General features: G+C 34.5%; 1 protein-coding gene across 1 annotated transcript in view; it reads left to right on the forward strand.

The window, feature by feature from the left end:
- TM9SF3 (transmembrane 9 superfamily member 3) overlaps positions 1-16,614 on the forward strand; it is a 47,461-nt gene extending 30,847 nt beyond the window's left edge. Inside the window, exons 9-14 of the mRNA XM_004680585.2 lie at positions 2,235-2,374; positions 5,036-5,104; positions 7,433-7,579; positions 8,039-8,122; positions 8,263-8,339; positions 12,532-16,614. Coding sequence (XP_004680642.1) covers positions 2,235-2,374; positions 5,036-5,104; positions 7,433-7,579; positions 8,039-8,122; positions 8,263-8,339; positions 12,532-12,599 — 585 coding nt within the window. The 3' untranslated portion in view covers positions 12,600-16,614. The remainder of the gene's footprint in view (positions 1-2,234; positions 2,375-5,035; positions 5,105-7,432; positions 7,580-8,038; positions 8,123-8,262; positions 8,340-12,531) is intronic.
- The last annotated feature ends 59 nt before the right edge of the window (positions 16,615-16,673 follow it).

Here is a 16,673-nt window from a genome sequence, read left to right on the forward strand (position 1 = left end):
TGTGTCTTTTGGGTAGATACCTAGGAGTGGGATTGCTGGGTCGTAGGGAAGCTCCATGTTTAGCAGTTTGAGGAACCTCTAAACAGTTTTCCATGGTGGTTGTACTAGTTTGCATTCCCACCAGCAATGCAGGAGAGTTCCTTTTTCTCCCCATTCTTGCCAACATTTGTTGTTGCTAGTTGTTATAAGATACGCCATTCTCACTGGTGAAGGAACTATTACTGATTTTTTAAGCAAACATGCAGAAACAACTTCACTTCTAGAGGCAAAGGATGATAGATTATTATACCTGTTGAACAGGATGAAAAAATGTGGGCGAATAGTGCAGTGAGGTAGATTTGTTAGCAAGACAGTTGTAGAATTAGTGTTGGGATGTCATATACTTTTAGCAGAGTGTGACAGATACTCTTATTATTATAATAATTGCCAGTGACTTGAAAAGAAGTATAGATTTAATGATTAAATGGAAAAAGCATGAGATTGGGGAGAAAAGTAGTAATATGGAATGAAGACGGCATCTAAAATGATCTCTGTTGACTGAAATGATGTACCATGCCTAACGAGATGAATTATGGTGACAGACACATTTGTATAGCTCCTTGTGGTATACAAAGCATTTTCACACTCCTTATGTCATCTGAGCTAGTGGTATGCAGTATCCCTGTTTTAGCAAAATAAAACCTGAGAACTTTTAAATAGTAGTTGACCCAAAATCACATTTGCTTTGTTTTGGTGGTGGTGATCAGTTTTTTGATGTGTGTGTGTCTTTTTTCTTTGCTGTTTTTCAAAATGAATTTCAGCTTTATCTTGTTCAGTAGTCAGCTCTTAGTGACTGTCTTATGCCTTTGTGTCTGTATGTTTTGCAGCTATATTGAAGTATAGTTAATATGTGATAAATTGCATGCATTTAAAGTGTGCAGTTGGACTAGCTCTGATAATATGAATATATTTGAGGAACCATCATCACAATCAAAAAGAAGTATTAAGTCCAATTTTGTTGTGTACCTTTGTAACTAAGCCCCCTTTCCCCACTCTCTTTCCCACTCACATTCTCAGTTAGCTTTATCAGATTTTCATATGAATAGTCACACAGAATATTCTTTCTTGCCTTTTCAGTAAAATAATTTTAAAATTATTGATATTGTTGCATGTATTAAGTTTGCTTATTTGTTTTGTTTTGCTCAGCAATGTTTCACTGCATAGCTATGCCACAATTTGCTTATCCATTTGCCCAGCAATACATTTTTGAAATGTTACCAGTTTTTGACTATTACAAATCCAGCTGCTGTGAGGATTCTTCTGTAGGTCTTTGTTTAAACATGTCTCCAGTTCTCTTGGATAAATAACAACTCTGGGGCACATATGCTTCATATGATAGTTTACTTTTCTTTTCTTTTTTTTTTTTTTTGGCGTAGAACTGGGGTATAGGCCAGAGGTATGAGGGTGTCAAGAGAATTCACCAGAGACAGAGTGGGAGCAGAACAGGTGAATCTACTGCAATACACTGCTGAGAGGAGCAGTGGGTGAGACAGGAGATGTCTGCTGAGTCTTATGTAGATTAATTAACTCCCTGGCCAGGGATCATTAGACTGTAGGTATGATAGCGCTGAGATTTAATACTTCACTAAGGAGGTGCAGACGGTTTACTTCTCAAGAAGCTATTAAACTTTTCCAAAGTGATTTTCTAGTTTATATTCCTATTTGCACTGTATAAACATTCCCCCAGTTGCTCTACATAATTCCTAGCTCTTGATACAGTCAATCTTTTTTATTTTAGCCATTTGGTGTCTTACTGGTTTATATTTGTATGTGTATATTCATGCATTTTCTCTAATGAAAATAGTGTTATGAATTATGGAATCAATATTAATAACATTGGGGCTCCAGGTCATACAGACAAGTAAATAAGTTGGCTATACTGGTGAAAGAGAAAGGATACGCTAAAACATGACAGAAGTGAAGCATAAGGGGCTATATCATAGTCAGCATTAAAAAAAGGGCACTACAGAAGACAGGAAACTTGCATTTAGATGAATTATAATATTTTAAAGCATATTCTTTCCTTATTTACGTTAAGAAATACCTTGCAAAATTTTAGCCAGTATATAGAACTTAGAATATTTTCTCCAGTGGTCAAAATGTGTTTAAATTTTGTGTCCATTTTATTTATTTATTTTTTTGTAATGATGTTACTGTTCTCTGAGTAATCACACCCATTTTAATTTAATTTACAGGTGGCCGTTTGTTGCATCTGTTTTTTTGTTATTCTTCCTCTAAATCTTGTTGGTACAATACTTGGCCGAAATCTGTCAGGTCAGCCCAACTTTCCTTGTCGTGTCAATGCAGTGCCTCGTCCCATACCGGAGAAAAAATGGTAAAAAGAATGTTAAATTATATATGATTGTTGCTCATATAAGCTCTTAATATATATATATATATAGACATGTATTGTCACCAGTTATATTTTATTAGCTTAGGTTCTTTACCTTCACTTCTGGTTAATATAAATCTCTCAAATTCATGTTTATTATTGACATGTATTGTCAATATATATTGTGTATAGATATTGACATGTATTGTAAGGGTAACTATCTTAAATTTGAAATTAAGAATTTATTGTTTTTCTTCCAGCCTGTGTTGTATCCTTATTTCACTTTCCAAATATTGATACCATTTACAGATATGTCAAATGTTTTGATAAGTAGACTACTTTGTAGAGATGGTTGGGAACTAAGGTTGCAACTGAGTTTTATTACTACAACCTCTAGGCCAAATTTCATCTGCTGCCTGTTTTTGTAAGTAAAGTTTCATTGGAATATAGCCAGGCTTCTGATCGCATATTGTCTGTGACTGCTTTTACATTGCCAACATCAAAGTTCAGTGGTTGACAGAGACCACCTTCAAAACCTGAAGTGTTTATCTGAGCCTTTACAGAAAAAGTTTGCCAACTAGTGGCTCATAATTTCATTTTCCTTTCCAAATATTATTTAAACAAAATTGATACCCATTTATAATCACACATACTCTATCAAGGGAGAGATGAATTTGCGTTGAAACCAGTTATATTTTATTAGCTTAGATTCTTTACCTTCACTTCTGGTTAATATAAATCTCTCAAATTCATGTTTATTATAAGTATGCACAAAATGTGTTTTTGAAGACCTCCCATAATTTAAGATTAATCCTGTCAAAGAATGACACGTATTTTTGTTTAACAACTGAGAGATACCTTTATAGCAGAAGTGTAGTTCAACCAATTGGCTTGGAAATTCCTGGTGTTTTTTAATTTGAAATTATTTGTTTTTTTTTTTCTAATTTTGAACATAAAATAAGCGATTATTTTTATACTTTTAATTTTTGTAATTCAAATTTTAAATGTGAATTCATACATTTATATTGATTTTTCAGATTAATGAGTTCAATATTTTATTGTTGATTTATGCTATTCTGCATTTTTTATTTTCCTAATTTTTCATAGCAAGCAAAAATAAAAGTCTTACTGTACATTTATTACATTTTCCATCTTCTCATAAAGTACAGTAGATTCTATCTACTCATACCAAGGAATATGTTTTAAAAAGTCTCTGATACAGATATTTTACCACAACAATAAAATGCAGCTTATCTTAGGTACTTTTCAAGTAGTAGTGTATAGTCGGAGATACATAGACAGTTGGAGAAATGCAGGCTGAATGAAATGGCCCTTACAGTTTAAAGGAGAGTGTTTTATTCAGACTTAGGAATTGTCTGTGTATCTGTTTTCTTAGATTTATGGTTATGAGAACTTCAATAGTTTGTTTTTAAAATTATTTTTTTTTCAAATCAAGATGAACTAGAAAGTTAAAGGCCATTTGTATCCATACTTTCACATTATTGGGAAGAATAAGGTTAAAGGAAAGACATAATCAGAAATTAGAAGCATTGCTCTGGGCCTCTAGGGCTAATGTAAGGAAGAGGAAAGGACAATGCATGACCTTGCCCATATCTCTGTGGCGCACTTACTTGTAAGCATGTGTGCTTCTTCATTTTCTTTAGATAGCAGCCACACTGGAACCAAACTCTGAGTACTAGGTCTGGCTGTCACTGACTTTTGGGGGGGCATTCATACCTCTGTGGATCTTGGCTCCCTATAAAATGAGGAAAGAAGGCTAGACTAAGACTAAAATGATTTTTTAAAGTTTTTTTTCCGACTCTCAATTTCTTTGATTTTCTTCTAAGGTTTTTAGTGCTTTCCAGAGATAACTAATGTAGTATCTTTTATGTGCTGGGCATTGGGAATACCTTGATGAATAACTTCTGTCTGTTAAGGTTTGTACAACAGGGCTCTAATTAGACAGTTACAGCAGTGTGTGGACAGCACTGTGATGGAGTTCTCTTCAAAGAGTGGAAGCATGGGAGAAGGACTTCTCCCTCTGCCTAGGGGGACTTGGGGGAAATGTTAACTAGAAATACCTTGGGCCAGTGTTTGCAAAAGTATAAGATGACAGAAGGCATTGCAAGTGGAGAACTACTAGTTGTCATTAGTAAATATTTGTGGAGTGAAGTGAGATTTAAATTTTATTTTTTTATTTATTCTTTGGCTCCATTATAACTCAGAACTCATCACACCTTAACTGTGTGTCTCAGAAAGAGAAATTACCAAACCAAAGAGAGTAAGAGAAGAGATAGAAAGTCCACAATTCGGAAAACATTTCAGATAGATATCTCAAGACATAATTTTCTTATGGCTTTCAATAACTAAAAAATATATATACATAAAGTTTTTGAAGGTATGGAGAGGTGTAGAGTGTATGCAAACACTTTCTAGAGTTCTCCAGTGCCAAGAGTGTGACAAGATTTCCCCAGATTTTTATTTTAGCCTTTAATCCTGGAAAAAAATTCAGTAATAACATAGCTAATTTGAAATCTTCTTTTCTCTGGTTTGTTTCTATCCTTTTGGTTAGTTTAAAATACCAAGCACCTGCTTTCAATTACCAGAATTCATGTAATACGAAAATCATGTGAGAAGTTAACTACTAATTTTAATATTTTCCAGGTTCATGGAGCCTGCAGTTATTGTTTGCCTGGGAGGAATTTTACCCTTTGGCTCAATCTTTATTGAAATGTAAGCTTGGGCAATGTATTTGTGTTTTCAGGGATTTAAATGTACTGAGAATTTATTTATGAGTTAGAATAGGTATAGATGTGTTAGATGGAAAGACATCTAGCAGATTTAGTCTGTTAATTCCACGCCTTAGAGAAGGTGGTCTGTGTAGCTATTTAAAAGTAGTTTTCTTCTCTGTCCTCAAATACTTAGGTGGAGTTTAGACTTTTTGTATTATGTTCTAGACCTTTCTCAACAGGAGAGAATAGAAATCAGCCTTTGATCACATGTGCACTAAGTAAGGAGTTACTGGATTTTTGTTGTATTTTTAAAATATTTGAAGGTCCTTGGGAACTAAGTAAGCCGGAAGTCAGTCAGGGCCTAGTCCTCCAAAGACTCACCAACCACACCAATAAAATGCCACTCATAGGTGCCTTGATGAAATACAGGTCATGTTGTAGACTGACTGCTTGTTTTCTGATGTTCCCCACTAAACAGTAATTCCATGAGGGTAGAGATATGTTTTTTTAAATAATATAATAGTTTATTTTTACATCATTTTGAGCCTTTTTCCATCTCAGTTGTAATCTGCATGGGCTTCCCACCACCAGTTCACCTATGTGCCATCACCATAATTCAGTGCACTTTACCCCCTCCCCCCATTTTTGATCCAATTCCCCACTCCACCCCCATAAAATGTCTCTGGTATATAGTTGTTTGTTATTATTATTATTTTCTCCCCTGGTCCTTTATACTCCTGCAGTGAGTGAAATCATCCGGTATTTTTCCTTTTCTTTTTGGCTTAGTTCACTAAACATGGTCTTTTCCATCCCCATCCATGTTGCTGCAAAAGGCATGGTGTTTTTATCTTTTTTGATTGCTGAGTACTATCCCATTGTATATATGTACCACTTTTTATTTCAGTCATCTACTTTTGGGCATTTGGGTTGTTTCCATGTCTTTGTTATTGTTAATAAAGCAGCAATAAACATGGGGGGTGCAGGTGTCTTTTTGAATCATTGTTTTTGTGTCTATTGGGTAGATACCTAGGAGTGGGATTGCTGTCATGTTTAGTTAGCTCCATGTTTAGTTAGCAGTTTGAGGAACCTCTAAACAGTTTTCCATAGTGGTTGTACTAGTTTGCATTCCCACCAGCAGTGTAGGGAGAGTTCCTTTTTCTCCACATCCTTACCAACCAACATTTATTGTTGCTAGTTGTTTTAAGATGTACCATTCTCACTGGTGTGGGTGGTATTTCATTGTGGTTTTAATTTGCATCTCCCTTATTACAAGTGATATTGAATATTTTTTCATATGCTTGTGGGCCATCTACATTTCTTATGAGGGTAGAGATTTTCTAGTCATTAGTCTTTTTGCTAGCCTATTATGTGGTTTTAGGACTCTGTAATATCTGTTAAAATGAGTTATGACAAAAAAGATGAACAAGAAAAGAAGGGAACATGAAAAAAGAGTCTAAAATCCTGTACTTATTTAAGAATGTCTTAAGTAAAGGAATTGTTGTCAAGGGTCTTTCTTAGTGTAAAATATTAATGCCCTTTCTCTCACTGTCTTCTGAAAATAGCATGAAACTTCTTTTGGTTATCCCTCTCCCCCCCCCCCCAGTTACTTTTATTTTCCTACTTTTATATGTTATTACCCTGTCAAACCTATTTTATTATATAATAAGATTCTCTGTAAAATACAGAGTATCCCTGTTGGCACTAGGATTAAAGTTTCAGTGCTATCAAGCTATCACCAGCCACTACAGTATGAGTTTGATCCCCTATCCTTGACCAGAGAGGTGACCTACATGGCACAGCAGATCTCTCCTGTCTTGCCTCCTGCTTCCCTCAACAGTGTGTATCACTAGAAAAATCCACCTGTTCTGTTCCCTACTCTGTCTTTGGTGAAACCTCTCATAGCCCTGCACCTCTGGCCTATACCCCAGTTCTTGTAGGCATATATAAATTTAAAAAATCTTTTAAAAAGGTACATAATCTTAATGTCTGCAAAAAGTGAAAGAATGAGGGAATTGACATTATTTTGCAAATTTTTTTATCTGTCTTGGTTTTGCTTTTCCTCATTTTACTTTAAATTTCTTATGTGTTGTTTGCTTCAAGATGAGTGCTTTATTAAAGAATCAGTTCTTGAACAGTTAGCCCAGAAAATATTTTTGAGAGAATTTAATGGATGGGAAAAAATAAGGGAAATTGTTAGAAGTTACTTGAAAAACAAATATTGAGATTTAAGTGAGAAAAAGGTGAGATCTAAGATGCAGTTGAGATACATCATGAGCTGGTTAAGTTTTAAGAGTAGACTAGAAAACTGTCTTCATTGCATTTTATGTAGGTATTTCATCTTCACATCTTTCTGGGCATATAAGATCTATTATGTCTATGGCTTCATGATGCTGGTGCTGGTCATCCTATGCATAGTGACCGTCTGCGTGACCATTGTATGCACATACTTTCTACTAAATGCAGAGGATTATAGATGGTAAGTCGTGGGAAGGACTTTCAAATAAAATTCCATTTGAAGTATGTTGAATGGTGAAAAAGAACAACTTGAGAAATTTTGCTACTTAATATTTTTTTCGGTTATAAAAAGATGAGGATTTTTGAAACAGTTAACAGGCAAAAAAAAATTGTACTATTGAGGATCACTATTAGAAATATGTTGTACAGTCAGCTTGATAATAGTTTTATGAAAGGAAGCACTGTGCTACTGTAGACACAAGGACACAGCACCTGAAAAGGCTGACGGTTGCTTGTATAGAGTCACAGCACCCAGGCTGTGTCCTTCTAACACTAGCCTCTCTGCTGATACATTTAAATGCTTTGTACATACACTTGCTTTTTAAAATGCAGAACTTTAAAGGATGCTCTTTATAAAATTCTTTGCTGCAAGATCTTTGTTTTAATGCCATTCACTCAATAGCCTCCTTTCTTCCCCCAGGCAATGGACAAGTTTTCTCTCTGCTGCATCAACTGCAATCTATGTTTACATGTATTCCTTTTATTACTATTTTTTCAAAACAAAGTAAGTCAAGACATTTTCTTGGAACAGCTTTTCATTTTGTATTCGGGAAACTAAATTTGTCTCTTAAACACTAGAATTTAAGGCTTTATGTTGAAAGTAAAAATGGATCCACTACACAGAATTATTTTGTTTTATTCCAGGATGTATGGCTTATTTCAAACATCATTTTACTTTGGATACATGGCAGTATTTAGCACAGCCTTGGGGATAATGTGTGGTAAGTACTGAAATTCTTGGAGTACCATGAGTAAATCATCGAATGTTTCAGAATCAAAAAATACAGTATTGGAATTATAAAATTGTATTCTATTGTTAAATCAGTAACACCAAAATAACTAGAGTCTGATTTCTGTCCTTTTAAATATCCTGTCAAACCTAGTTTACCGCCTTGTTACAAATTATTCTGTATGGTGCTGTCCCACATTGTATCATAATTAGTCTCTCACGTATTTTGAGAATGGCATTTTTTAAGGTCTCAATTCATCAGGAAAGTTTATGATGTAAAGAGGTTAAGGTGTTAATGGAATGATTTCTGTTCTGAAGCTTATTGAACAGTGTCTGGGAAGTAGCAGTTTACTGATTGTGACTACACACTTCGGTGTCTGCAGAGGGGCCTCAGTTCTGGCTGTGCCACATACATGTTCTGGAGTAAATCTCATTTTCTCATTGGTAAAATAGAGATATCTTTTTAGAGTTGTTATTTGTAATAGTGTCCTGTGTCCCACGTTAGACGTGAATGTAACTTGATAGCCATGTTTGTATGGACAAATTTTTAACCTTTCTTCCTTAGTGTTTTCATTTTCTTTTTTTTAAAAAAGATTTATTTAAAAATCTGTGCATACAGAACTGGGGTACAGGCCAGAGGCTCAGGGGCAGCGAGAGGCCTCACCAGAGGCAGAGTGGGGAGCAGAACAGGCAGATCGACGAAGTACACTGCTGAGGGGAGCAGCGGGCGAGTTAGGAGAGGTCTGCCGTGCCATATGGTCACGTGACTCCGAGGCAGGCAGGAATCGAACTCATGTGGAAGTGGCTTTAGCTTCTAGTGCAGTGCTATAACCTGCTGTGCCACCAGGGAGGGCCCACTGTTTTCATTGTCAAAATAGAAGTAACACCTGCCTCATAGCTATGATAAGAATTCAGTGATTGAATGTGGGGAAACATCAGGTAAATAGTAGGTGCTCAGTGAGTGGTGGCCACTGTTTCTTGCTAATAAGGCTAAAGACGTTCTTGGTCTTCCTTGTATTCTGGAATTGTTAAATGTCAGAGTCTACTGTTCACATGCATCATGTATGTGATTATGTGTGAGCATACACACAAGTGAGATTGACTGTAAATGAGTTAAACTAATTCTTCAAGCTATAAGCGAGGACAATTCTCTGTATTGTGATCACGTTTTATTTATAGGTGTTGTGATAACCTTTTCACTGATAGTTAGCCAGCTTCGACAGAAAGTTGAGTAGGAGCTGTGGCTGTCACATGGAAACATTCTCATGTATTCCTGGGCCCTCAGGAGATTCATTGTCCACCCTTCCTTAAGAATATTGCTCACTGAACTACTCTTATTTAAAATGAGATTTTTCTTGATTATTACCAGCATTTGATGCAGCATAGAATCATGTCATTATGCAGAGGGTTAATATTTTTTTCTTGACTCTTTCTACTTGTGATCTTAGGAAGATTTAGATTTGGTAGTATCGACATTTCCAGTGAAAATGGAATAAATTTAATTAATTTTTTTGAGTGCTTCTTATGTTGAAATTTCTTTTTGCTGTTTGAAAATCTTGGCATATTTATACAGTTCCTTGCCATCCTGGCAATGTCCCAGCTTTTACTCCTTAATCAATTTCTATGCCTGCACTACTGAGCTAGTTTTTTTTGGGGGGTAAGGGGAGGGAGATGGGAAACAGTTCAAATTGTAATTGTTTGAAATACAAAAAGTTATATGTACCTATGAAGTAATAACTGCTGTAGAGTTTTTTTTTTTTTTTTTGGTTGGTAATGGAAGGGAAAATACTTGATTTTTTTGATGTAGAAAAAAATTACTTTTTAAGGAGACAAGTTATTAGATTGTTATAACATTATGTTTTGAGCAAAATATTTTACTTTTGAGGAAATTAAGTTTAAAATTGTATGTCTTACTCCTGAGATACTTACTTTTCTAGAGTACTCAATATCCTCTTTCATAGAGATTTTTATAATAATTTTTCTAAGCTTATTCTTGAGATACTTATAAAATTAGGAGAAATTATTCTCTAGGTTGAAACTGTTTTGCTCTCAAAAGGGAGCCTTTTTTTTTAATCTGGAGGATTAGACTAATGTTATATTATACCAGTTAAATTTTTGGTTCTACTTACAGTTGACATATAATACTGTTTCAGTACATGTATATAAAAAAGGTAAGTAAAATTACACAGTCAACCATTTAGTTATTATACACATTGACCCTGGTCATCCTCACTTTTCTTAATAGTTTGTCTGTTTGCATCAAACATGCACTGCTTGGTGAAAATGTCTCTTTTTATCTGTTGACCACCTTACTTTTCCTTGAATTTTAAGAAACTTTTTTTTTTAAAGATTTATTTATTTATTCATACAGAACTGGAGTACAGGCCAGAGATGCGGAGGGTGGGAGGAGCCACCAGAGACAGAGCAGGTAGCAGAACAGGCAGATCAATGAAGTACACTGCTGAGGGGAGCAGTGGGCGGGTCAGGAGAGGTCTGCCACGCCATGTGGTCACCTCCGCGGCAGGCGGGAATCGAACTCATGCAGAAGTGCCTTTAGCTTCTCAGTGCTATGCTTTTACCCGCTGCGCCACCAGGGAGGGCCAGAAACTTTTTTTTTTGTTGGATTTTAAATCTGTGTAGTTTCCACATAATGATTTTTTCTGGTTATATAGTTGGGGTGTCATTTGCTATTTTTCCATGTGAAAGCTTTCCATGCGTGTTCCCTCATGTTTCTTGTAAAGTGGCACGTAGATCTAGTGACTTGATCATAATTAAAATACTTACCTAGCTGGTTTGTAAACTTTAATCAGGAAGTACTTGATGTCTGGTTGTCTTACTTTTTTTGTAGGCTAGCAACCGTTGATTGTTGTTGGCTAACTAAATGCCTTACTAGTAATTCTAATACTCTGACTTTGTTGTCATTTTATATTTAATCACATAAGGAGGAGCTTCCTTTTACCAACCATAGAATTATTTCTGTCCTTGTACATACCAGTTAGGTGAATAAAAGTTCAAAGTTGCTTATTTCGGGGTCATTGAAGATTATTCATTGAAGATAAACCTTTTCTAATAATATTTAATAATAACACTTTTTCATAATATTGGGCTAATTCCTAAACCTAATGGTGATATTCTGTGGATGATATGATGAGCAGTCTTGTTCCAAAGATTCATTGGTATTTGCAGTGAAGAACTACCCTGTGTGTGCCCTGTACATCCTTACTTTATACTGTTCTTTTTGGCTTAGGTGGTAGATATTAATTTAACAGAATAAATACTCTTAATTTCTGGTGTTTTGAATCTCATTTGAGGCTAATTGTTAAAAACACTACTTCAGGGCCCTTCCTGTTGGCGCAGCGGGTTAAAGCACAGCACAAAAGAGCTTAAGCCACTTCCGCATGAGTTCGATTCCCGCCTGCCCGGGAGGTGACCACATGGCGCAACTGCTTCTCTCCTCAGCAGTGTACTTTGTCGATCTGCCTGTTCTGTACCCCACTCTGTCTCTGGTGAATCCTCTCACCCTCTGCATCTCTGGCCTGTACCCCAGTTCTGTACAAATAAATAAATCTTTAAAAAATAAAAATAAAAAAAAAACACTACTTCAAAATTTCTCACCTATGTAATTAATTGCCTCACTTGTCCATCCCCTCAAATGTGAACCATGTAGCTTCTACATTTTAAACATAAAAAAGAAACTATCACAAAATGCCTCTTTCTTTAGAATGTTGAATGACATTGAGCAGTGACACTCTGACCTTCCCTGAGACTCAAGTCACTTTCTACTTACTTATCATTAAGGTATCATGTGGTTTGGGGATCCTGCAAATATTATTTTAATAGTCTAGTTAGTGTAGCATATGCTCAAATTTTTAAAAAGACATGTTTTTTCATTTAACAGATTTTGTCATCATCAAATTATTCTTATGAGATGTATTTTAATGCATATGTTTTTTGAGCACACAAATAATCAATACTTAATTCTAAAATTCTAAAAATACTACATCAAGTCAGACTTGGTATATGACAATAATAGGTGATTTACAAAACAATTTTAGTAACATTAAAGGAAATATTAACAAAGACATTATCTTAAGAATTACAGTCTAGAGCAGTGGGCTTTGTGTTTGTAAACGACGAATGCTATTCGGTATGCATGTTTGAAAACATCTTATTTATCTTTACAGGAGCAATTGGTTACATGGGAACAAGTGCCTTTGTCCGAAAAATCTATACTAATGTGAAAATTGACTAGAGACCCAAGAAAATCTGGAACTTCGGATCAAAATGGGGTGGAACTTGCACAGCATAAAGAGCAAGAAGAGATTTGGGCTTTAACACTGGGTACTCTGTGGGTCTCTCTTTCGTGGATGACTTAAAGTAACATCTATTTCCATTGATCCTAGGTTCTTATTGACTGCTTTCTCCAACTGTTCACAGCAAATGCTTGGATTTTATGCAGTAGACATTACTACAGTACATGGCTAATCTTCCCAAAAACTAGCTCATTAAAAATGAAATAAACAAGCTCTCTTCAGTGAAGAGGACAAATAGTTTATTTAAAGCATTTGTTCAAATAAAATTAATAGGGGGAAATGCGGATGCTAAAATTACATGACTAGAAATCTTCCTGGCACTTAGTGTTTCTACATTATTGAACAATGATGTTCCAGAAAGATTACTTTTTTTCTCTTATTTTTATTGCCATTGTCAATCTGTTGTGGGACATTTTTATATATTGAATCTGGGTTCTTTTTTGACCTGCTTTTTTTTTCTCCCAACTCAACTGCATCCTTTTTTTTTTTTAAGTGAGAATTAAAAATCAATCCTGCATGTAATATATATCTGCTGTCATCTTAGTTGGACCAACTTTATTTATCTTAAAACTATTCAGTTAATTTTAATTCCATCCAAAGAAGATACAGTCTGAAGATAGAGATGTACTCTCTATAATGCAATTTACTGTACAGTTAGAAAGCAAAGTGTTAAATGGAGAAGATACTTGTTTCTATTAAACATTTTGAGATTTAGATAAACTACATTTTAACTGAATGTCTAAAGTGATTACCCCTCCCCCCTCTTCCCACATTAGTCTTACATTTTTTTTGGATTTGAATGAAGGTTTTACATAAGAAATTATTAAAAATGGGGGGTGGGTAATAAATGTATATAACATTAAATAATGTAACGTAGGTGTAGATTCCCAAATGCATTTGGATGTAAAGATTGACTACAGAGTACTTTTTTCTGATGATGATTGGTGTAGAAATGTTTGAATTTGGATGGCTTTTTACATCTTGCCTACCATTGCATGAAACATTGGGGTTTCTTCAAAATGTGTGTCATACTTCTTTTGGGGGGGGATTGTTTTCTTCTGTTTCTTCTCTGGGACTCCTACAGGAGCTAAATTTGTAATTTAGAAACATCTAATTTTGTTAATCCTGTCTGGGGCACTTAAATAACATCTAAAGCATTACTGCTTTAGAATGTTAAAATAAAATTTCCTGACCAAATTGTTTTGTGAAAATAGATGTGTTTGCAATTTGAAGATAACTTTTTAAAAAGGCAATATTACTGAATGCGATTTTTAAAAGTACACTATAAACTATACTTTTCTAATACAGGGAACACCCACTTTAAAATCCCCAAACTTGCTTACATCTAGATTGTCCAGTATAGTCACCAAGTGAATGACAAGCCCTTTGAATGAAATTATGGCACAAAATCTGTTCAGGTTGGTGTACCATGTAAAGTGGGAATGGGGTGAAACTGGTTAGCTGATTCCTGGATGAGCAAATAAAGGTTGCATTTTAATAAAGAAGTAGTTTTAATTTGAATACATCTTTTGGGACTATCCATAATGTGAAGTTCTCCTAGAACCATTGAGTATCTAGTTTAATAGTTTGCTATGCAAATGACCAGTTGAAACAGTATTGTATATTAGTTTTTAGATAGGCCGGAAACAGCTGTATTTAAATCTTAATGTGAAACTCCTGCCGTCAGAAGTTACATAAAATGTTTTCATTAAAAAAATGTTTTTATAAATTAATCAAGTCTACACTCTATAGTATGAGATGTAAAAACTATACCGAGTGAAAAGTTTGTTTTCTTACCAGTTAAGTATAGCTGGCATGGGAAAACAAGTCTGATAAGACGCTAGAGGTAAATCCTCTTCTTCAACCAAAATGTTACATTAAATGTAACCCGCCAGTTCTTCCAGTTTCTCTTCCTCCTTACCGGCAAATACCATCTTAATCTGAAAGTCAGTATTTAATAATGACTTATGTAATTTTTAACTCCATGTAAAGTAATTTTAACAACATATAGTCTGTCTGATAGAGTATATAAATTGGATAGCAAGCTTTTATCTTAATAAAATTAAAATTTGTTTCATGATTTTGTAGGTACGAGGTAAGGTTTTTAAGGAATGAGTGTGTTAGCTGCTTTCAAATACATAAGTCTAAATTGAACACTATTGCAATCTTAAGTGAAATTAGTTTTTTCCAATTTTCCAGATACATTGAGTTCCATTGGAATGACTATAAATCTCCTTGAAAGTCCTTTAAAAATTTGTGTTAGTGTATGACTTCATAGAGGGTTTGGATGTGTTTCTGTATCTAGAGAAGCACTAATTTACCAATGCTCTAGCTCCCTAGCTCTCAGATATAGAATAATAAAGTAGAATATTATTTAATTAAAGGGTTTCTACTCCATTTATGCCATGTATCTTTCATTCACCATTATTTGCTCAACTTACCAACTGATGCTTTGAGCACTATCAAAAATTCCGAATAAGTTTTCCTCTTTTATCTGTAAGCATGCTTCTCCTGATATTTAGCTACATCAGTAGTTGTCATTGTTACACACATATCCTAGTACAAATGTAGGATGAGGTGGAACTACGATGCTTAGCCAGTAAACCATTCTTTAGTGTATCGTGCTGGGCTCCTTGAATTGCCCATAAATCAACCCCCATCCTCTTAAAATCCGTTATGTGGTGGTGATAGCTGAACCTAGTGAATGGTCCGCTTGGGTATTCTCAAATGGATGGACCTCTGTATAAATGTGGTTGCTGCAAATTCTAGTTCTTCCAAAAGCCACTTTATTTAGAGTTTATCCACAACTTATATTCATTTTGATAGAAAATTTTGTTTTCTAAATGTTTACTAACCACCTTATGCCAAATGTCTTGCAAATTTTATTTTTAACTTTCTTGAATTTTTACAAATGTAAAAAAGAGACACTGTTTTAATGTAATTTGTTTAGGAAAAACTACATACTGAAGGGCTGCTTCTGTATATGATTTCTGGGAAAGAAAAACCTATTTGTAATGTGCATACTACAGTTGCATCTGGTTTTTAGGTTTAGATTTCAGCATTAATATTTCATTTTGTTGATTTTGAGACAAATAGTTAATAGAAGTGTATGATATATGAAAGCACAGTATTCATTAATGTTTTACATCTTCCTAAAAGTTCCATAGCTATGAAGCTATATTTTAACAATGAAGATGTTAAAGAATCAAAGAAATGAAAATTTAAAAAGATTGTTTGGAATTGTGTACAGAAATAGTCTAGATTTAAAGGTAGGGTAGATATCTACAGAAAGTTAACATAGCTGCAGAAATTTTGTAAGATTCAATTTAAAACTCAAGAATAATTCTTTTCCATTTTTCTAAAAGCCATCTGATTTAACATTATTATTGGAGCTGTAGGCAGAAGTGTGCAAAGACAAAGTAAAATTTCAGTTCTTATTTGACTGTCTTAGGAAATGGAAAAAAAATCATGAAGGCATCTGACAGTCAAGTATTGATGAACTAAACTTGCTAACAGATTGATGAGGCAATGTGTGTTATCCCAGTTCATCAGTATAGGTCATTTGGAAGTCATAAATGTTATAAGAAAGAGCTGAAGATAGGAAAGATAGAACACAGAATTCTATTTGAAGGATAACAATATACTTGGAAAAGCAGGCCCACTTGGGCTTTTCAACTGTGACAACCTTGACTTTAATAATCCCCACAGAGCATGGACAATCGGTGACATAGTTGGAAGGAAATAACTATTCCTTGATGATTGCTTCCATTTTGTACACACTCTGGATTTGTGTAGGCCATTATGCCAATTGACTTTTTAGTAATAGAAATCCAGTATATAATGTATCAGATACATTTGAGATTCTAATCTAGTCTGTTAATCTAATTAAAGGTGGATTTTTAAAAAGTAATAAACAGTTAAATGTACTTCCCTTGAATGCTTTATTTCTTTCATAGGCAAACAAACACAAAAGAGAACCAATTTTATTGGTGTTCATATGGAGATATTACTAA

This window comes from Condylura cristata, unplaced genomic scaffold (assembly GCF_000260355.1).
Source record: "Condylura cristata isolate star-nosed mole 26May11 unplaced genomic scaffold, ConCri1.0 scaffold00011, whole genome shotgun sequence".
Taxonomy (NCBI): Eukaryota; Metazoa; Chordata; class Mammalia; order Eulipotyphla; family Talpidae; genus Condylura; species Condylura cristata.